The sequence below is a fragment of the Nycticebus coucang genome, chromosome 13 (assembly GCF_027406575.1).
Source record: "Nycticebus coucang isolate mNycCou1 chromosome 13, mNycCou1.pri, whole genome shotgun sequence".
Taxonomy (NCBI): domain Eukaryota; kingdom Metazoa; phylum Chordata; class Mammalia; order Primates; family Lorisidae; genus Nycticebus; species Nycticebus coucang.
Window position 1 is genome coordinate 54,126,731 of NC_069792.1, and position 23,781 is coordinate 54,150,511.

At 39.0% G+C, this 23,781-nt stretch overlaps 1 protein-coding gene across 2 annotated transcripts in view; it reads right to left on the bottom strand.

Annotated features, from left to right (window-relative positions):
* The window catches only part of RUNX1T1 (RUNX1 partner transcriptional co-repressor 1), a 143,110-nt gene that overhangs the window by 114,966 nt on the left and 4,363 nt on the right, over positions 1-23,781 (bottom strand). The window contains exons 1-2 of one of the 2 annotated variants that reach the window (XM_053558977.1): positions 20,195-20,487; positions 1,717-1,889 (exon numbers count right to left, since the gene is read on the bottom strand). The exons of the other annotated variant lie outside the window; for it this stretch is intronic. Of the exons in view, the coding sequence (XP_053414952.1) occupies positions 1,717-1,804 (88 nt within the window). The 5' untranslated portion in view covers positions 1,805-1,889; positions 20,195-20,487. Of the gene's footprint in view, positions 1-1,716; positions 1,890-20,194; positions 20,488-23,781 lie in introns of those variants that run through there. 2 annotated transcript variants of the gene reach the window in all.

The window sequence follows — 23,781 nt, forward strand, 5'->3', positions numbered from 1 at the left end:
AATAAATGCATTAAGTTATATTAAGATGTTATGTCTTTGCCATGCATTTTGGCTCTTCCATGTTACCATGGTTCATCACCAGGGGGTCCAGATCTATTCCATGTGATGACGACGGGATGGGTGTGGATAAAGATAATAACTATACGTATTCTTTATGCTCAAGTTTTAAAATCCAATATCCTTTCCAATTTTTAATCTGCATATTACATATTTTTATCATATTAATGTCAACCGCCCCTCCCCCAGAGATAAATTGGGAAGGAAACAAAGAATTACATACAGTTTGGAAATGGATACTTTATCTGACATAAGATGATGAGAAAACAATTCTGAAGCAGAGTTAGTGGTTGTGGTGATTTTTATTAGTCTGTTTCCTTTAAGATAAGATATTGCTAGCATTCTTTTTCTCTATGTAAGACTTCAGAAATCTAATCAACCAAGATTTGAGTTCCTAAAACAAACTTTAGTCATCGTATATAAAGTAAGAAGATAGAAGCAGAGATGGGAGATGTCTCAATTGCTTAATACAAGTGAACTCCTTCCTTGCCTTCTCTTGTGTATTAATGTCTCTCACTGACTACAGCAGAAGATCATCGTCACGTGAAGAGGAGGAATGAAAGGAAGCAATATACAGACACAGAATCCAAATCATGATTAAGGCTTCCCCAAAGTAATATACTACTCTACAGGGAATTATTTCATTTTCTCTGGTCTTTTAAAAAAAAAAAAAAAAAGAAAGAATGAAAGCAAGAAAACACTAATTTGCCAACACCTTCCTGGGAACTATAAAAAACAAGCCAATAAGTATTTGTGAGAATGGCCACAGTAGTGATTGTGGGGTAGATGCCAGCAGTGATGTTTCCAGAACAATGGCCAGAGAGGGTAAATATTTTGCTACCCGTCTTGCTATATAGTCAGGTAGTCAGTCACAGAACTTCAAATCCCAATCACCAGAGTGCCAACTGGTATCACACAACATTTGTGTTGACTCACAACTTTTTCTTAGCAGGTTATCCTTATTCATTGGTGCTTCCATACAGTCCACTATTTGCTAAACCTGAAGCAGGAGACATGGGCTCTCTGAACCCATAATTCAGAGCTTTCCTGAACTTTCAAATGTTGCAGACTTTAAGAAGTCACTTGCCAAATGGCAATGCTTCGTTTATATTTGCTTTTTTCCTGAAGTTAGATATCACTTTTTTTAAACGTGTCTACGGATATGAATTCTGCTTAGAAAGTAAACATTTGCCTAAATTTTTTTTTAAATCAAAATCCACCAGAAGAAATAATAAATTGAAAAACACGTTTTTGCCTGTTTAGTCAACAAACTGTTTCAGAAAACACCATCTCCTTGCTACAATAAACACAGAAATCATGGCATAGCATTTACTCTTTAACTCCAAGTATTGCTCAGCTTATAACAGATGTATCATGAAACATGGCAAGGAGCACTGCAACAAGAAAAGGGTGAAAATAATCGGTATTTGATCATTTGATATCTTCAGACCCAAAGCTATCAAGTAGGGTTCCCACCGCCAATCCCCTCACCCAAAGATTTCAAAGACAAATGTTTAAAACATATAATACAAACGTTTTATCAACAAGCACTAGAATAAGGGGGAAAAAAAGAAAATCTTCACAATTATTATTGGAAAGATAATTGATTTTCTGGTATGTAAGTAAATTGCAAAATCAAAATATTTGTCTGTTCCTTACCTTGACAATATTCAAAGTTCCCTTTTTTCCGGCAGTCACCTATTACTAAACTCAGTGCTCTCCAAGTGTTTCTTTTGACAGATATCATTCTCCACCAATCGCTCTGCTAACTTCCTCTCTCCTTTTCTGACTGGGACAGAGATTATGTTCACCAGCCCAGAGATCAATCTTTTCTATTGACAACAACAAAGGGAAAAAAAATGCATATATCACAACCAGGCTGAGGTATCATACCCACCTACTTACATAATACAGGCCAGTTTTGTTTTGTTTTATAAAACAGACACAAACTCTTCTAAATTTTAGAAGAATCCAAGACAATCCCCATTGTCTAAGTTCCTAAAGTGAGATGTTCTGAAAGGCTCGTCATTTTTCCAGTCATCTGACTCAAAGCTGGACACATTCTGAACCTAAAAATCGTTCTTTTGTTAAATTGGTTTTAAAGTATACGTATACCAATACCTTAAGAGAATGTGTTAGATTTTACCTGTTTCAGAAAAGTTAAATACTCTTTCAGATATAATGGTTTCTTTAGAAAACACTTTAGACATGACATTTTTATTTTGTGAAATTTTACATGTAAGTTAATTCTGTTCCAAAACAAGTGGCATCTACATTGTTCTACTATTATGAAATTTCAATATAGTCATTATTAGCCAACATAGTTTAAAACAACTAATGACACTAAAGAATAATCTTTATGTAATTAAGTAGTTTTAAAATACCAGTAAAAACAATTATTGGTGAATTAGTTTACAAAATCAATAAACTTCTGCTTTCTTTTCTTTTTTCTAAAGCAACCTAAATTTTCTCATTTTTTCCCTGTTAGATTTGGCAGGTTTAGAATTTTCTCATTCATCCATTCACAAATATTTATTGAATGTCTACTACTCACCTATTACTATTAATATGACTACTACTACCACCACTACTCTGAATAGAAAAAGCATCACTATTTAATTCTTAAAATCTCTGAAATACAAGGGTCCAATTCAATCTCATATACATAAGGCAGGAACTCAATAAATGCAAAGGAATAAAGATTTCTAACTGTACAAAAGTTCTTCAAAAAGCATTAAAATGGTTGTTATTATTAAGACCAAATTACATCCTAGGAATTAAAATTGGTGAACATACTCAAATGTATAGAACACAGATTCTATTAAAAAATTAATGTTCTATATATGCCACATTATGACTCTATTGTGATTCAACCAGTTGTTTCTTACTGTTCTTAAGGTAAAAAATAAATAAGTACTGATTAAGAAAAATACAATAGTAAATATTTCTTAGCTGCAAATTGCCTTGAAGCTCACCATTAAAGATAATCAGTAGAAACTTGGAAATAGTTTGCTATGAAACTTAAAATTGTATTAAATGATAAAGCAAAAGAATTCAATACAAAACTAACCAAGATACATAGACACATATAAACATATAGATTATCTAAGTACTGACATACTACAGTGGGGAAGGGGCAGACTGGAAGTAAATACATTAGATGTTAAATATTCTTTCTGGAAGATGGAAATATGGGTGATTTTTCTACACAATTCTGTTATTGCCAATGATTCTATACCAAGGTAAAAACATTGTGTAAATAGAGGCTAAATAAATATGATATTAGGGAAAAAAATGAAAAGAGATACTTTTCTTAGATGTAATCATGATCTGATAATATTTTGTGCGTCAGCAACCATCAACAAAAGACACAAGAGAGCCAGATATAAGTGAATCGTGCCCTGTGTGGGCCATGGTTACAATCTCCACTGCACACATGAAGCAGGCAAGTGCACACAAATTCTCCAGGGTCTACGTCTACTCCCTGCTCTCATGGCTGCTAAATACCAGACTAATTTCTGGGCTTGTTAACAAAAGTTGTGCAGTGAATCTTGGTTTTGAGGCACATGAAATGACCCTATGGATAAATGTCCTTTAAAAGAAAAATTCTCAATTAGAGATGATCCCACAATATACAATATAGTATTTCAGCTTGTGGTTATCTATTTTAATCAGAGTATTGAGCAGTGAATAAAGAAACGTTGGCAGGAAGATAGTGTCACAATATATTTTACGTGAACCTATTTATAAATTCTTAAATGTTAACACAGCATACGAATACATATTCAAACAACATATAAGGTAAACCGAAAAGCACCCATAAAAATTTTTCCCCATTATTTTTGTCATGAAACAATATATCATAATCAAGAGGATAAAAAAATAAAAAAATGAGCTAATCTTTAGATTTTTCAAAATAATGACTTTGGAGCATCATGCTTCATACATCCAGCACATTACATGACCTTCCAATGTGAAATAATAAAACAGGTAATGATAATGAGCCCTATGAAATACATGTTCAGAGATTTCTATTACCTATTCTAAAGTCTGTATCACATGCAAATGATAACAAAATTTCTCTACCTTTAATAACTGCTTTGTTGGGCTCCTCGGCCCTCAAATTTGTAAGACCTCATTCTGAGGGGAACATACTGAGAAAAGTTTAAAAGCTAAGCTCCACCAAGAGCGGAATGCCTCAAACAATTTGTACTTCTACAAGAGTGTTATTAAAAAGGCTCAACATGTTGTATTACCATGGAAATTGTGGAAAACATACATTCCCAAACAAATATTACTTTTTCTGAATGGTATGAAGTAATGAAAACCACATGTGTAAATCTGCGATCCGTGCAGTAGTTCAAGCTGCAGCTAATAGAAAATACAGAAAGTGAACTCTGCTATATAAAGGATTCTTGTTACAGAAATATAATGTGAAAACCAGATGCAGACAGAAAACCTTAATCACAGATGGGAATGTAATCACTGGCATACAGAATACTTTTTTGATCAATCTTAACCATATGCGCAATATATTTACTTTCTAAGGAATGCAATAACTTGAGAGAACCTTCTATTTGAATTCAGTTAACCTCATATTTATAATGCTTTTATCTTACTCCTCCATCCCTTCAATGTGTACACTGAGCCAAGGTTTTAAAAGGAAGAGTTGCTGGCCTTGGCAAATCATTCTTGTATCAGTTTATCTTTCAAAAATTTAATAGGATGTAAAGACTACACACATCACAATCAACCTCTAAAGAGATCAAGTGCAGCTCCCCATTACTGTATTCTCAATCACTGCCAGGAATCCTCTCACTGCCTAAACGCAGTGCCCTAGAGAATTCTATCGATATTTGGGCATTTTTTTCCCTTAGTAAATAATATATAGTTATTTAAAAAATGAGCATTTAGTCACACCTCGTTTTATCTATCAACCTGGGTTAATCAAACCTTACCTCTAACTTTTCTCTTTCCCTTCCTAAAAACATTTTTTTAGCATAAAGGATATTCCTTTACATTAACAAAAATACAGTTCATTTTCTGGTTCCAAGGGAAATTACCACAAAAGGAACCTGTTATATGATATCATATCAGAAAACGTGACCTTGGTCACATGTAAGTACCGTCCCTGGCACTGGATTATGTACCTTACCTTTGTCAAAGCTTCAGCATGTCCATTTATTTGTAGGCACTCCTCCTGTATCTGTCTCCCTGATCTGAAGTAGTCAACACAGCAGCACCCATGCCTCACTTCTTAACTGTACGCAACTTCCAAAAGGAAGTGACTGGGACACTGTGTTATTTGGGTGTCTCTCCGTGTAGGCCACGTGAACATTTAAACGTCATTGTCCTACTCTAACAAGCTTCCTTAAGCTGCCATGACATACACTCCTCCAGATTCGCCTTCTGTATTCTACCTACTCATCTCCTGGATACGCACACAGAAGCACACAGTCCTTCTTGTAGTCTTACGTTCGAGACCCTGCATAACTTAGCACTAATATACAGTGTTCAGCCTCCACTCTGACCACGGCCTTACAGAGTGCAGCTCTTTGCTGGCTAAACTCCCCAATGGGATGCTTCATCTCATGTGTATGACTTCACTGATCAACCTCCGAACTCTTCTCGTGGACTGTTGCGTGGCCAGCTCCTTCTCAACCCTCAGGTTGCAGTTCAAGAATCACCTCAGAGATGTTATTTCCAACCATCCAAAAGAAAGTCTCACCACTACCACCCCCATCATTCTAATACTGTTTCTTAATTGCCTTCAACTAATCTTAGTAGCTTCTTTATTATCTGTAGCCCTCTCCCACCCTTGAACTGTAAGCTCTATGAGAACAGGGGTCTTGTCCATGTTGCTTATTACTCTGTCTTGCACACTTGGAAGGCTACTCAGTACACTGCAGTAGCCCAAATAAAAACAAGTGAGCCCACCTAATGAAGTGCCACAAAAGCACAATTTCACACACTTTTCCCCAGATACTCCTGGGTTGATGGTCTTTTTCTCTTATTTTTAATAGCACTTTTTTCTATATCAGGCCAGCACCCCAGTCCCAGAGGTGCGCGCAGACATAAGGCAGCATAAAATCACCCAGAGCATCCTCCCTCCCGACCCCAACCAGCAGGACACTGTGACTGAGAACCACAGCATTAGTCCATATAACCTTTAGGGTGTAAATGCACTCTAGCAGTTTCTATGCATAGACTTATCTCCCAATTGAGTCTGTCAGCTATTGTAGAAAAGAATTCCCATCTTATTCTCTTTATAGCTTTGGGCCCTACACTGATGAACTATATTCGTTCCATTGGCAGAGCCACAAGGACAGGGCAAATTTATCCAATAATGCTCATACCCAGTGCCTGGCACAGTGTCTGGGACACTGAAGGTGTTCACTCAATACTGACAGAGTAAGTAGGGAATAAATAATATCAAATATTATCTGATCCTTTTCAACCCCCTTTCTCTTATGATAAGGCATTATTGCAAAATCCTACAAATGTTATTTTTAAAGAAAAAATTAATCAGAAGGCAGATGACCAATAATACAGTATGCTTAATGAGTTATTAATAATAAACCAGCGGGTGGCACCTGTGGCTCAGTCGGTAAGGCGCCGGCCCTATATACCGAGGGTGGCGGGTTCAAACCCGGCCCCTGCTGAACTGCAAACCAAAAAATAGCCGGGCGTTGTGGTGGGCGCCTGTAGTTCCAGCTACTCGGGAGGCTGAGGCAAGAGAATCCCTTAAGCCCAGGAGTTGGAGGTTGCTGTGAGCTGTGTGATGCCATGACACTCTACCAAGGGCCATAAAGTGAGACTCTGTCTCTACAAAAATAAATAAATAAATAAATAAAATAATAAACCAGCCAATTTTAAATGGTGAAATCTCTCAAATATCTTCTGTTACAGTTTTCAAGAAATAAAGCATTGTAAAATGTGGCCTGCACACACTAACCATTTAGAAGCCTACTGTGCACATACTCTGGCTGGACTGGAATCTCAGCTCCTATCCCTACTTACAGCTATTTGACCTCAGAAAAGTCACTTGACCTCCATAAGCTTCAGATTCAAATCTCTGAAGCAGAATAATAATACCTAACTTAACAGGATGATGTGAAGAGATAATAAAGTGCCTATCTTAGTGCTCCTAGGGCTAGTATAATTTTAGCCAGTGCACTCAGCTGTTATCATTTGATATTAGAAAGGAGGTAGTACCTACCTTAATATTATGGTTCAAAATATTAAAATAAAATCAAAGGTCACTACTCAAAAATAACCTAGTACAATCGTAATCTTTTTTCTTTCTGCAAGTCATTTCTGTACCATTAGCAATAAAAGTAAAAAAATAAAGTAACTAGAATCAGTCAACAAAACCAAAATATGCATAAGCTGCAGATTCTAATGCAGTGGTTCTCAACCTGTAGGTCGCGACCTACAGGAACTGTATTAAAGAGCCACAGCACTAGGAAGGGTGAGAACCACTGTTCTAATGCATTCTGAAGTGACCAAAAAAAAAAAAAAAAGAAAAGAAAAAGAAAAACAACAAACTGTTCTACAATTCATTTTTTTTTTTCCTTATCTAATTTCATCTGGGAAAGACTCTCTGGGGAATAAGAGAAGAGAAAACCAATCATTTCCAGACTCTCATTTCTCCAAATAAAGGCATCTGTTTCATGCCGGCAACTTCCATGGGAAAGAAAAATGGGACTTCATAGGTATCTACATTCATGGCTGATGGTCACATATCTCAACAGGCTACTACAACCACCCAGCTCCACATGGTCTGGTTGCTGCTGCTCCTTATCAGCTGATCTCACTCTCTCTCTTTTCCCTCCCTTCCTTTCCTCCTCCCTTCCTTGGTCTCTATCTCTCAGAAACTTTCAAACTTGTGGTGTCTTTGTACACTAGATGGAAACTTTCCTAAGGGCAGTGAAAGTCTTGATAGCTTTCCATTTTTACTTTAGTACAATTCCCACCAGAAGTCTGTGTGGCTGGCCCTGTTCATGGGGAAAATTCCTAGGTGTTGGGATTTGAAAACAAAGCCTTGAAGTAAGAAAATCTAGGTTCAGACCTTGCCCTGTCACTGGTGCAGGGTCGTCTTGGGCAAGTAAGTATATCCCTAGGAGTGACTTAGAAAATGAGCTCACTCCCAAATCACTATTAAATGAGACAATATGTAAACCTCACTCCATAAAGGCCTCCAAGATGGCACCTCCCCACACATATCTCTTTGAAATTGTTCAATTACTTGCATTAACAAACTGAAGACTCACTCAGCTGCAAAGGTGCATACAGAGTGGTACAATGGACAGTGGAGACTCAGGAGGGCAAGGATGGGAGGGGGATAAGAGAGAAAAACTACTTACCAGGGGTAATGTACACTATTCAGGTGACAACCATACTATGAACTCACTGTACAATTCATCCATGCAACCAAAAACCACTGATACCCCTAAGTCCATTAAAATATAAAAAGGTAAGAAAAAAGGAAGGAAGGGAGGGAGGGAGGGGAAAGAAAGGAAGGACCAAAGGAAGGAGCAGGCCAACGAATGAACTAAAGGCTACACTTCTGAAATTATGTCTTCAAATGGAAATGCTACCTGAAGGATAAACAGGGAGACTCTCTACTCAATTTCTGCATTGAGAGCCATGGAATCTTAGGCTGAGACGTACCTGTCCCACTGTGCAGTGCATCTCTGGTTTTGAGGCTGGTCCATCAGCATCAGCAATTGAATGTCAAAGAAAAGACAAAACTAGCTGGGGAGAGGAGGTACAGTGGTGGGTAGGGTATTAGTGGAGAGGTTCCCAGTCTGCGGATCTACCCAGAAAACCCACACCAGCAAAGAAAGGAGGAAGAGAGCTTCCAGCAAGGATCAGCTGGGAGGGAGAAGCTGGAAGCCGCTAGAAGATTTTTAGCCTTATTTGGATTCCTGATCAAATGAGCAGTTATATCTCATACAAATGTCATGTACACAATATTCTACTTTCAAGTTCAGGGGTCTCGTGCTTCCTAAAAGCCCATTTATGAACCTCCATGTAAGAAAACAAAAGCAGGTTAAGATCTGCATTTATGAAGATAGCTTGACCACTTCATGGTTTGCTTAAAGTTGATCTTGTGCATGGGATGTTTTGTGTTAGGCAGGGGGGATAGGGTTTTGCCTTATTGTATTTTTTTTCTATATTTTTGTTTTTGTTCATCCTGAAATTTACAAGTCAAATTTTGGCAGCAATAAATTATGTATCCTATGATAAGAGAAAACAAGGAAAGGAGACCCAGGTGGGAAGAGGTTAGGAAAGAAATAACATGTTGGAATCAAAAATTTCATTTTAGACTTAGCAATGAAATTTTTCAGGAAAATTTTAAATAAATAATGAGTTCAAGGAAGAAGCTTTCAAGCATTTTTTAAAAGCATCAAAAAGTACCCCGACTGTCCAGGCACAGTGGCCCATGCCTGTAATCTTAGCACACTGAGAGTCCAAGGCAGATGGATTGCTTGAGCTCAGGAGTTGGAGATCAGCCTGAGCAAGAGCGAGACTCTATCTCTCCTAAAAACAGGAAAAAATAGCTGGATGTTGTGGCAGGTGCCTATAGTCCCAGCTACTCAGGAGGCTGAGGCAGGAGGATTGCTGGAACAGGAGTTTGAGGTTGCTGTGAGCTAGGCTGATGCCACAGTACTTTAGCCTGGACAAAAGAGTGAGACTCTGTCATACCAAAAAAAAAAAAAAAAAAAAGTTCACCAACTGAACTCAGTTTTGGGCGGGGCTGGGCTTGAACCTGCCACCCATGGCATATGGGGCCAGCGCTCTACTCCTTGAGCCACAGGCACTGCCCTAGACTTCTACTTTCAAGGAGCTTACAAACTAGTAGAGAAGTCTGAATCACAAGGATGACAGCAAAGTTGGTTGTGATAAACTTTATCTTTGGGGAAGGGAAGTCATGAAGGCTTCAGAGAGGCAAGTTTCCCCAGGGGCTTAGGAGAAGGCAAAGTGGATCAGGCTTGGCTTCCCTGTGGAAAGCGCGTAGGAGCCTAGACGTGATGCAACCCACGATCTTAGAGGAGGCTGAGAGAGAAAGGTCTAGGGAAGGTCTGGCAAAACAGGGGTATTGTCTGTCTTGAACATCTTCATATCCCCCAAGGTCAAACAGGGCTAGACTCTCCATTAAGTATGCACTAAATGAAGGAACAGACAGAGGAGATATGCAGGGGTCCTCAAACTTTTTAAACAAGGGGCCAGTTCACTGTCCCTCAGACTGTTGGAGGGCCAGTTATAGTTTTAAAAAAAAACCTATGAACAAATTCCTATGCACACTGCACATATCTTATTTTGAAGTAAAAAAACAAAACGGGAACAAATACAATCACACTGCCTCATTGGCCCACGGGCCACAGTTTGAGGACCCCTGTTAGGAGTTTTATAGAAGAAAGTGGTGAACAGTTCCAGGCCAGCTGAGTCAGAGGCTATGAAGCAAGCCTTTACTGAAAGATGTGCTTCACATAGACCATCCTGTGTCATCCTCACAACAAACCTATAAGGTCATATCAGTATAATCTGGATGGAATTATTTCTAGATGAAGAAGGGCAGCAAAAGAAGATTACATAAATGCTAAGGTACTTGGGAGTTACATCTCTTCACCACTGCACTCGACTGCTTTCTAGCAAAGACAGCAGCATCACTTTCCCCAGAAGAGTAAAATCCCAGATCAGTTGACCTGAGAAGGCTGAGAGAGAAAGGTCTAGCTTTAGACCTTTCTGCAATCTCTAACTTCACAGTGGGTATGAAGGGTGTAAAGTGGGAACATAGGCACAAGATTTCTAAAAAAGACTCAAAGTTCCAAAGGACATACAGTAAAAACACTTCTTCCCTCCACTAACACCTGGGCCCCCTTTTCTTCCCCCAAAGCAAGCACAATTGTCAAATTCTCATATCTACTCCCACAAGTACAATGGCACACACTCCTTAATTTTTTTTTTTTTTTTTTTTTTTTTTGCAGTTTTTGGCCAGGGCTGGCTTTGAACCTGCCACCTCTGGTATATGGGGCCAGCGCCCTACTCACTGAGCCACAGGCACTGCCTCGGCACACACTTCTTACATGTGCATCCTACATGTACTCTTCTGCTCCTTGCTTTTCTCATTTAACAACATATCTCAGGAATGATTAGTATCATTGATGTTTTGCTGAAGTTCTTTTTTGACTGGCAATGATTGTTATCAAACAAAATTCACAACAAAGGTCTCAAAAAATTCATGTTTGATAGATTTTTAAAACGACACCACAACTTCAAATTTGGTTCAAGTTCAAAGGATAAAAAGAATTGCCAGCATGTTTTTAAAGTAAATATTAGACAAAACAAGGTAAAGACTTTTAAATAATATTATCATGATGAATCACATCCTAAAGTCTTCATACAGGTAGATTTTGTTGGTGGTGTTATCTATTCAAAAACTAAAATCTCTTAAATTTTTCTTTTGCAATGTCTTCTGTATCTGCCTCTTCCTTCTCATCCCATACACCCAGTCCTGGTCATCCTTCTGCAATATCAAAAATAGAAACTATTGCAATAAGCTTTCTACCTGACCTTGGCCTCCAGTCTATCTTGCCCAACACATAAGGACAAATTCCTTACAAACACAACTTTATTTGTGTCCACGGTTTCCCCTTATCTAGCACAATTCTTTTTTTTTTTTTAACTTTGGTTTTATTAAGATCTACACTACCAGGCAACACCTGTGGCTCAGCAGGTAGGGCACCAGCCCCATAAACTGAGGGTGGTGGGTTCAAACCCAGCCCCAGCCAAACCGCAACAAAAAAATAGCCGAGCGTTTTGGCGGGCGCCTGTAGTCCCAGCTAGTCGGGAGGCTGAGGCAAGAGATTTGCCTAAGCCCAGGACTTGGAGGTTGCTGTGAGTTGTGACGCCACAGCACTCTACCGAGGGTGATATAGTGAGACTCTGTCTCTTAAAAAAATAAAATAAAATAAAAAAAGATCTACACTACTACAGAACCTTTAGTTCAAAAGAAGTTAAGCTAGGAAGTCTAATATACAAAATAATTTATCATAAAAGCCGAACTATTCTGGTTTTACAGTAAGGGGATGGATGAAAAGCCCCATTCCTAATCTGGGTACCCTCCCTGTCCCCTCCTAACCTTCAGGGGCGCCACAGAACACAGTGTAGAAATGTCTGGTGAGTTTAGAAGATAAAGCTTAAATCAAAATGCTTGATAATCAAGACATTTATGATCTTTTTGCTTTTTCTTCCCACTAATCACTCAAGGGTCTTTTTGCTGCAGCCACATCATTAATTTATTCTTTCTCTATCCCTACCCCACCCCAGTGCTCCTCCAAAGGCCTTTCCCACATCTGGGCTTTTGCACTCCTCATTCCTACTTCATAACTCACCACAATCCTATTACGACAACTTCCTTTAGTTAAATCCTACCTGTCTCAAGACAAGCTTAAATTCCTACTTACTCCTGCCTCTAAAATTTCACTTTACCATTTAATTGGTAAGTGCCTGCGATCTACCATCTTTGTAGCTACTTAATTAGTCCTGAATGGGTTTGCCATTCAGTGGGAGCTAAGCCTCCTGCTTGAACGTGCCTCTACCTCACACACTGCTTTATGCATGGGAGGCATTTATTATTTATCAGGTTACTTTAGATTCACTCCCAAGAGCAAACATTTTACTTTTCTATCAGATACTTGAATGATATCTTTACCATGGCAACCAAAACAGCCCAGGACTTTCTTTAAAAATAGTCAAATCAGGTTTAACAGGTTGTTCTTTTTATTGCTCTTCACGTGTATTTTCCTCCAGTATCTTATACCCCCTCCCTCTAGCCAACTCAAAGATTAACTTAGACACAGCAATGGAGACTGATAACATCTACTCTCTTCAGACACAAACTGATGTATCTACCCTTATTTCACCAAAAGATGAGAATTCATTGTCCGTATTCATTTCCCATCAGAGGTTAAATGGGGATGTTATTTCTAAATAAATCTATCTGGAGATGAAAATGAAAATGTGTGACAGGTAGGCAAAGAAGATGGGGACTAAAGAACAATACTTGCCTGATACATGATAGAAGTTAGAGAATCCTAACAGTCACTTAAATAGAACCCTTTCACAGGAAAGAAGAATTACTATGTCAATCTGATAAACACCCAGCTCCAGTCCCAATATCATCTGCTGTTCTTCCCAGCTGTGTTTGCTCATCACTGTGTACATAACATATGCATAGATTCAGAAAATAAACCAGCAGCCTTTCATGACCTGTCTTACAGCTCACATCATCCTATATCCTGAAATTAGGGAAAGGGGTATAATACTTACCCAGATAGACAAGCTAAATCCCTAAGACTTTGTATTTAAAGCATTGACTTATACTGTGATTATAACCACTGAAGATGACTTCCCAGCTTCTGATATTCCACCTGCCAAATCAAATACGTATTTGACATGTTCTCTGCAACAGTGCGGTGCTACTTCCCCAGCACCATGATCGGCACCAGTACTTTCAGGTACCACTATCTATCTTCTTTCCTAATGTTATTAGATTCTGATCTCCTCCCTCGGTTGATTCCCTAAAAAGTCTACCAGAAGAGTCCTCACAAGCACTCTTTAGAATACCTCCCATTTAGCTCTCTCTCCTAGTGCTCTAATTATCTTGTCACCTGGCCACATCCAGCTGAGCACGGCTCTGCTGCTGTTCACCCTGCTATTGGTGGTCACCTATGTCTTGAAACAAACTACCATTACATCTCCTGGTAATGTTTTCTCTTAATATTTTTCTGTTGCAATATTCAATCCAGTGACGTACCAACACACCTTCTACATATTTTCAAGACATTCTCTTTTGTGGCAAAGAAACTCCACTTGGTTTCCCAGGGAACTTTGAATATCCACGCAAAAATTTTCTACAACCTATGACGCAACAGTGGTTGCAGTGGCTTCTTTTCCAGTGACAGATGAAAATAACATTACTTCTCGGCCCTGCCAATCACAGATATTCCCAGTAAACAGAAGTTGCCACTGCCTTCCTGGATATGACAAAGTGATCATCTTAATAAAACTAGAGAAATGCAATAGCTCCTAAGTTCCCCCAAAACTTAGTCATAGTGTGGGTTCATCACTAATACTTCACACATTCGAATCTAATGTCTAAGAGTGCCTATATTTTAATCTCCTACACCAATTCTGTAAACTAAAGTATAAAACCAAAGTGTTACTGGCAATAGTTGAATTTTTGAGTGTTTTTAGAAGCAATAGTAGACTATTTCTTCAGACAAAGCAAAAGAACAATTTCTCAGTCTGTATCTCTTAAGATCTGATGCCTAGCCAGATGATAATGTGCCCCTCTCATCTAAATAAGCTGCTACTGGGTTTTGTCTATAAGTGGTTTAAAGAGGTCATTTTCTAAATTCCCCAAGTGACCTGGGTCCAAACTTTGAGAATGTAGGACACAGTGGATGGCTGAGTAGCAACACTAACCTCCACTGATGTCAGCCTCTAGCCCCCTCATTTCTAACCGTAAACACTAAGTACATCCATTATCTTGTCCAGTTACTATAACAGAAAAATGTAATTTTCCTTGAACAAAACCTAATATCTTTAGTTCCTACTCACTGTATAAGTGGAGTCATTTCTCCATCATTCACTTCTGAAAAAAATACAGTTAACTAAATTTCAGATAATGCTTAGGTTTAGGATAGCTTTGGGAAGAATGAATTCCTAGTCCCAATGCTACCTCTTTAAAATGGAGAGAAGCAGGAAGCTAGTGATATACTACACTGATCCATTTCTCAGCCAAATGAAGATTGATAGTGACCCTCACCTCAATGCCAGAATTAAAAAATATAATGGCTTTTTTTTTTCACTCTTCTAACCATGGAAAATGCCCAAAGCTTACTCCTGATATCACATGTAGACTGACACATATCGGAGTTAGAAAGCCTAAAGATCAATGGGTCTGTCTGTCATCTTACTAATGAGAGATTCACCTGAGGGCTGGGATACACCCCAGGCCAACCATCAAGTCCGCAACGGCACTGGAGGAAGATCTCCAGTTTGTCTGTCAGGGGACTGCACACACACACCAGGTCCTTCTTTTTCATAAAAGTTTACACTATCCATCTAGTTACGGACTCTCTTTTTCTACAGTAAAATATGGTGCAGAATACCTCTCCCTTTACCTTAAGTGGTGGTCTGGAGGTTGGACCTGGCCAACTTGGAGATGTTGAGATCAAGATAAAAATGACAGACTGGGGTGGACGAGCCTCGGGGACTAGGAACACTGGACCGAAGACGGCTCCAGCATGCTGGGTAACATCAACAGAGGGAGCAGACTGATTTTCCACAGCCTCAGTGCAGTGTACAATAGAGGTATTCTGCTGAGGGAATAGAATTCAGCAATGGAGATGCCTGGCTCAGTAGACACTGAGGAATACAGACTGGTACACACTTGGGTGTAAGTCTGCCAGTACCGAACTCTGGTTCCTATGTGAAGGGTGAGGAGAGGGTAAATAAAATAGTGAGATCATGGCTGCTAAGGAAAATCTCAAGCCAAGTATCCAAAGAATAAAATCTTCACTATTAAAATTCAAGCACAAAGGAAGTCATTAATTTGGAGAACACAAGGAAACCTCAATTTTCCAAATCAATGCAAAAGGTGAACCCAAAAGACCAACTATGGCCACAGTCTTACAACACAGGGCAGAAGTTCTTTGAAAGAGAAAAATGAAAATGAATCCCTTACTTAAAATCAATGATGAAAATGCATGTGAAGGTTAAGGCTAGGCTCACAGTAGGTCTCTAATATTTTTATGTTCCTCCCCTCTCTCCCAACAACTAAGTGGTAGCCCTTGAAAGCCCTAAGCACACTTAGAAGTGGTCTGCACCCCAGGTGTTAAAAGATTAATGAACCCAGTCAATCACATTCCCTAAGGCACTTAGAGGTGCTTGGATTGTTGGCGGCACAATAGGAAAACGTTACATTTGTGCCCTTTGGCACTCCTCTTCTACAGGATCTATATTCTAAAGGCCCTGTTCACCCAAATACTGATTTGCTTTAGAGATGCTGATCGATATGAAAACTACGCAAACAAATGCCTACTTTATTCCTTTACACATTACATTATGCAGATAATCACCAGTGGAAGTACCAAAGCAGAGGATTTTAAGTTGGTCTCTCCTACTCACTGAAAATGTTAGTAGTTATACACAGCATTAATGGTTTTAAATTTTTTGAACAAAAGGGTCCCATTTAAACATTAGCCAGGGGGCATTACTTTACCAGTGTTTCTCATGTGAGAGCCTGGACATGATTTCATAAACTATGAAGATTCTGAACAAAGTTCTAAGAAGCTCTCCCCTGTTGGTACCATGTAAGGTACTGTGGCTTCAATAACAGGATGTGGCTTCAACAGAAAAACAACTCATTAGATCACAAATGATGGGATTATGCCTGCAAATGAACTTTTTAATACTGATGTGACACAGCATCCTTTCCAGGGTGGCAAAGTGTTTGGTGCTATACCAGGAAATATACCTACATGATGCCTAGCTCTCTTTTCAGCACAACATGCCACATTGGAACATTGTTTGGGCTTCAAACTGGAAATTACATTTCTTAAAAGCATTATTTTTTTGGTTAATTACACACATGGAATCACAAATACACATATTCTACACTGACGTCAAACTAACACTTCTCTTGAGTTTGGTGTTTCAGGAGAAACATTTCATCCTTAATGTCAAACACACTAATGTGTCCATCTTCTCCTTTATCCATTCTTGAAATATTCTGGATTCATCTGTGAAGAGTGTGTCCAGTAATTCACATGTGAAGCCACAAGATACACAGCTAATTGGGCCTAATTGAGTCAAATCTTACCCTAGATAAATTACTATAGGCATAAGTCAACCCAACTGCAATGGAGAATTAAGTTAATATTGAACCTTATCCAAATTTCTTAAGTCTTCACTCCACCTTCATTCTCTATCTATGCCCATGTTTTATACGGATAACACTGCCATTTACTTTCTATTAAAGGGATAAAGTATTATTTTTATTATTATTAAGATGTGTTAGTTTTCTTTTTAATTAAGATTAGATGGTTTTAAAAGAACATGTCTTTCCTAGAAATGTCACTGGTAAAAAGCATCCAATTTTTCTCTAATGCGGTGCTTTCCCTGTCCATAAAACTTATTTGATTAGCAGTACTATAGAAGCTAAAGCTTTTGTATGCAGGCACTCAAGCATAATTTAATCATTTTATTTAAGCATGAAAAAAAATTATTCTGAAAGCTCTGTTAGGTAAAATATTCCTGCTTAGTTTAAACTTACATTTGCAGGTATATTAAAGGTGAAATAAATCTCAGAATGCTCAGTATGCAAATGAATAGTGTTAACTTTGTTAAAATAGTTGGCACTAAGTTAAAAATTGTAGATTAGAAAACATAAGAAATAATGATCTCTTTTTAAATACATTGAAACAAGTTATTTAAAAATATATTTTATTTTGTGTGAACCCACTTTATATTACCAGGATTTTCACCTACGAAAACTTCTTTCATAGTCAAACAAGATGAGGTCCTAATTGCATAATACCATTTATCTGCTGAGTATAAAAGTGCCAACAAATGAAAATGCACATTAGGCAAGAGACTGTCAGAATAGAAAATTTTTTTTATTTTTTTTTCATTTTTTTTTGTTTTTAAATAACCCACTCACATTAACAAAAGACTGCAGTAGCTTCCAAATTATAGGTTGTTATTTTTAGTGGGAGTAGTTCAATATTCATATTGGAGCAGATGTAGCAGTTTAACAAAACGGCTCTTCAAATCCTGCACAAATTGAAAACAGGAAAACTGATTGCATTTTCTCTTATCACTTTCCTTTTCTGAATTGACACTTTTGGCCTTCTGAAAATTTACACATGGCTTTCATCTCAACAGCACCTGCAGATCAAATGGAAACCTAACATTTTCATGAAAATGGTATAAAAGACTAGTTTTGCTCTAAACACTGTAAAGGGCATCAGTTGCCTACTCGATGGCAACAATTGTTGTGTATAAGTCACATCCATAATAGATTCATATTTTCATTAAACTTTTAAAAAATATAGTAAGTTCCTTCTGATTTTTTTCCATATTCATTTTTTGTACAGTTCAAAATTCTTTGCCTTAATGCCTGCCTAATAGTTTTATTATGTAAAGACTACTACATAAAATATGTAACAGGGTAAATTACACTAAGAAAATAAAGAATATTTAATATTCTCTGTGCTTCTTCCTGAAATACACATAAATTTATCTCCACATGTTACTGCCTATGTATGCACCTGAGTGTGAAATACATGTCTATCCCATTTTATATTCCACCCACTAAGAGAAAACTGGAAACAAAAAGTAAGAGCCAGGCCCTTGAAGGGACCTTTTACATCCTCTTACCAGATACAGAATTAGCAGGTGCTTGGTTGTTTGAGTACCCCAGGCTGGAAAAGAACCAATGCCAACCACACAACACACTGGTGACCGAAATGTAGTGACAGGCCACCTGCTGTAAATACCTCTTGGAGAGGTAAAGGCAAATCTTGAAAATGGGTATTCTTATATGTAAAATCTGGAAGATAGTTAGCCAGGTTGCTTCTCAGATTTTAAATAAATGTGCTCCACATATTTCTCTGGAACACTTAATTCTGAGTAAAATTAAAGATGATCCTAAGACACACAATCTGTTAGTTTCTCAGGCAAGAGAGCTCTACCCTTTCTAAAGGATTCCAGGCTGTTTTTTCCCATTCTGTCTGGGTGACAAGGCAACCTGAAGGCAGAAATGACATCCAGTAATATATGTGCCACTCTGGCCAGTTGGTCTGTGAATTTCAGTGTTTCATCATGTTCACTGAGGCAACAGCCAACCTGAAATGTCAATATGTTCACTCAATGGAAGTAAAATAATGGGACTCTATTGTCTTACCCAATCAGATCTGTGCTGTCAACAAGGAAACATGCCCCCCCTCACCTCCCCCCCCCCCGCTTTAAACAAATTTTAATTAGGCTTTTAGTTACCACATCGTACTTATCTATAAAAAGACTTATTTTGACAACTCATAGTAGCAAAACAATATTTTTCTACTTTTATTCATTTTAAGAACCTTCCAAAGTTGACATCAATTTTTTTTTGAAATACACTTAGGAGTTAATAAGACATTTTGTCTTCTTTTAAACTGACCCCAAGCAAAAAAATTCATGGTTCAAATCCAAAATACAAATCTACCTAACAGACTTGGATTTTTATTTCCCTCCAGCCAGAATTGAGCCACACTATAAAATCAACTAATTCCATATTAAAAGTCGGCTTCTTTCACTTTCCCCCCTCATTAGAGTGCCCTAAGCATTAACTCGTCACCCATTCAAAACAAATCACAGAAAATCAAACAGTAACGATCAATCCCCCACAGCGTCTAAATGTAGCCTCTTCACTCACTTTATCAATCCAAAATGTAAGGGTGAATGAAATTCTGGTTAAAATCGGGTAGGTGTGTGGTGCTAAGAAGGGCAAGGGGGTCGGGAAGAGGAAGAAATAGGACATTTTTAAGTCATTCAAATCGCACCTAAGTTCTCTAGCCCTTCATTCCACCCAAAGAAAGTCACACTTGAAAATAAAATAAAAATTAACTAATGAAGTTGTTAAGCGGCTTTCTCTCTCCCTTCTCCATCTAAAGGCTTCGGCGTCCAGTCAATAAATTATCTATTGTCCCCCTTTATCGAGTCTCTTTAAACCTATTCAGACCGGCCAAACTCAACCCAATTGCAGATAAGGCCCTGGGTAATCTCACCTCGGCGAGTCCTGTCTGGGTAGCAGGGGTGACGGGAGAGAGCGCGGGGCCAGGGCTGAGGCCGCCGCTCACCCACAACAAAAGGCAGACTGCTCTTTCTCCCTCTGCTAATCTGTAAATGTAAATTCTCTCCGCCAGCTAAGAGGAGCGACAGATAACATGTTACATCTTCACTTCGCCTGGTCTTATCGACTTCTGAATCGCTGGGAGAGGGAGAGAGGGAGCGCGAAGCCGCCGCGCCCGCCCCCTGCGGCCGCCCCTCCCCGCCCGCGCCCCCCCTGCACCGAGATTACCTTCTGGCCCAGGAGCGCGGAGCGCGGCCGCGGCCGCGCGGCACCCAGACCGCGGCTTTGTATTCATTAAACACACATCGGAGCTTATCAGAAGTAAAAGGCTTGTCAGGATGGCACATTGTGTGTGAGTGAGTGTGTGAGCGCAGGAGGGAGAGGAGAGAAGCCAACGTGCATCAGGGTGATTACAATATCAGCAGGGCCCAGATGGAGGCAGGAAAATAAACAGAGGGTGCGTGTGAGACGGAGCGGGAGAGGGAGGAAAAGTGGGGGGGAGAGAGAGGGAAGAGACCGAAGGGCTGGAGGGGGCGGGGGCGGGGGCGGGGGCGCAGGCCCCGGGATGGCGCTGGAAAGTGGGGGAGAACCACCCTAAGGCTAGCTGGAGATGAGGGGCAGGGCTCATGCCCACATCTGCACCTACTCCAAGAAGAAAGTGGGGAGTCCAGACCTACAAACTATGTTCCTGCTCCAGGGCTGGACTGGAACATTTTAGAGGTTCTGTCAAGGTCAGAGGGGGATCAGGAGATCTAGAGCACATAGGAGACATTCACTATCTCACCTCCATCTAACCAGCCACAATTTGCGAAACAAACCTAGTGAGTCCAGCACAGCAGTTAAGCTGCCTTCCAGACCAACCTCAAGTGGGAGTTCCTGCCCCTTTCTTTGCAGCCCCCCCTGCACACCCACCCGTACAGAAATGTGAATGAGCGCCTTTCTCTGGGCTTTAATATGTCCCAGCTGAAGATTCCTGCAGCCAGCCAGCATCACTGTGATAAAGAGGACCACTTGTGATTGGTAGCTACAGGTGACTCTTAGACACCTGCTCCACCTCCAGAAATTGTGTTGGGGGAGGGGGTTGCTTATGTGTACATATGAGAGTCTATTTTGGAGGTGTGAATCTGAAATTGAGGCAATCAATCTCAGCTTGCGCTGTCTCATGGCTCTTCACCCACCCAGAGCCTGGCAATCAATCAGAGAACAAGCAGGGGCTGATGCCAGTCCACCAGTCCAGAGTTCATCCCCCTCCCAAACAGGGTCAGGAGGGTGACACACCTGGGTAGTCCCTTGGGAGCCCCTTTTCACTTTTAAATGCGCCCATTAGACAATCTGAACATCTGATCTGATCCCTAACGGGGTGCAGATAATGCCACAAATAAGGTTATTTTATGGGGGGGGGAGGAGAAGGGTATTTGGTTGTGTTGTGTTTCCAGACACTGAAGCTTGGCTAAGAAGCTCTCACCACAGTGTGAGGAGTGAGTTCAGAATGAAGGAGCCAGTAAACTACATAATTTTTTCATGGCACATACTGTAGCCCCAGCTGCTGTGAAATTTAGGATTATAAAATAGTTTGTGTATGGGGTCTCAACAGAAAAGAGACAAAATGGTGGGGGGAGGGTAGGGCTAGTGAGTAGAGAAAAACACAGAAGAGCAAGAGAACTAGCAGCTGCCTTTTAGAAGAGACAAATTTTAAGAGGCTCTTTGGAAAATAAGGAGAGGTATTGTTTAATCAAGCACTCCCAACCAAATCACTTAGCGAAAACCATTTTGTGCCTTGTGTAGTAGACACCCCCACCCCAATGCGCTGACCCTAAGAAAAGAATTTAAAGCAATTTGATAGGTAACACAAAGTGAAAGATGCTGGGCATCAGTGGGGGAAGGGCATGTGTGAAAATCTTGTCATGCAATGAATGTCAGATAAAAAGGGGTCTGCCACAATCCTCCAGTAATCCAATAATGTGAAAAAACTCGTGGTATCCCTGAGATGAGAACAAGGTAATATTTCTCCATAAATCTTCAAAAAGTGACCAGGCTCAATAGTCAGAAGGGTGCAAGGGTAGGCAGTGCAACACTTTCCAGGCTACATTACTAAACCAAGGGAGCTCTAAATGAGTGAAAATCTGTCATTCTTACATGTTTTAAATTGAATAACAGATTTCCGCAGTATCATTTTAGCTCTCATAAAAGGTCACCTTTCACCCTTCTATAGCGGTTATAGAAAAATGTATTCAGAGTAACTAGAAGCAACACACACCCTCCCTTTCATACATTTTACATTTTAGTTAGATCAGTTTAAACATAGACTACATACAAACGCCTAAAAATCCAACAAAATTCTAGGAATAAAAATATAAATTCCCGCTGATTTTTCTATTATATGCTCTTTGAAGCAATGCTGTTTTTTTTTTTTTTTAAATACAGTACTATTGCTTTCAAACCCAGAAAAGGCTTACATTTTTCTTTAAGAGGCATCCCAAACACTAAGGGCATGAAGAAATCTGTGCAAAAGCTAATCTGCCAATGTTCTCATTTTGTAAAGGCACAGTATTTCTATTACTACCTTGTTTGTTCATTGACTTTTGGCTTACAGTTATAGAAAAGATCAACCAATTCTCAAATGGGAAGAATCCATGACTGTCTTCCAAAGCAAACACTTTGCTGCAAAGCTTTCAATTAAAAAAAGAAAAGCAATACAATAATCAAGAAGCATAATCACGGAATAAGTGTACAACAGAAAGTGGTTTCTATAATCACAGCTGTCTTAACGTCCAGGCTAGAGACTAGAAATCTTAATTTCAACTACTTCTTTTCTTAATAATAGGTTACCTTCCTATAAAAGCAAGAAGTCCATCTGCCCAAGGCAGATAAGTTTTGAAGCATTAATTCAGATAAAAATCTAGCATTTTCTTTCTTTCTTTGAGTATGTGAATTCTACTGTGCTATAATGTGAGAATTCCAGCATATGACCATTATGGCATAATATCTCATTGCTCAGCTTGTCATTATTTCATTTGTAATTCTTATGTTAATTATGTTCATAATTACTATAAACAGATGTGGTAGACATTCATGTGACCTTTTATTGCAGAATGCATTCTTCACTCATTTTGCTTTAATTTCTCATGTATGTGAAGCTGAAATGTGGGGAAAAGAAAAAGGCTTTCTAATTTTCTAATGTTTTATATGCATATGTTAAAACAGAACCTACCTTCGCATTCATCTGCATTTCAGAATATTAGAATATTCTTAATGATTAAGCCGCTTTGCATCACATTTCTAAATTGCACACTGAACCTCACTAAATTGTAGCTATGGGTGTCAAACAAAGGCTAGCATCCGTGTCTAAGTTGTTTGTCTTTTTTTTAATATCAAAGGTTAATGCAGCAGAATTGTGCTTCAAAACCAAGTGCAATAGCAGCTACATAGAGATTTATTCACTCATAACTAAACCATCAACATCTTTAAATAAAATACATTTACAATAAAATCAGTATGGATTTCATTAGCTGAAAACCTCCTCGAATTTCATTTCTTTGACCCTAATCTATAATTAGTGTGGACAGACAGGTGCAAACCCTTCTCTTCTACAGATGGCTACTGGAAATGGTGCAAAGTAGCTCCTTCTGTTTAAACAACACAGAGATAACCTGCTCTGTCTTATCACTTACAATTACCTCCATTAAACTGAACTAATGTTTGCTTTAATAAAATGTTCACTGTTCTTTAAACATTATTTAGGAACTCTTATATTAATGACTGTAAAAAAGAGAAGTTGGAAAGTGTCTCTTTAGATGATAATAAACAGCTCACTA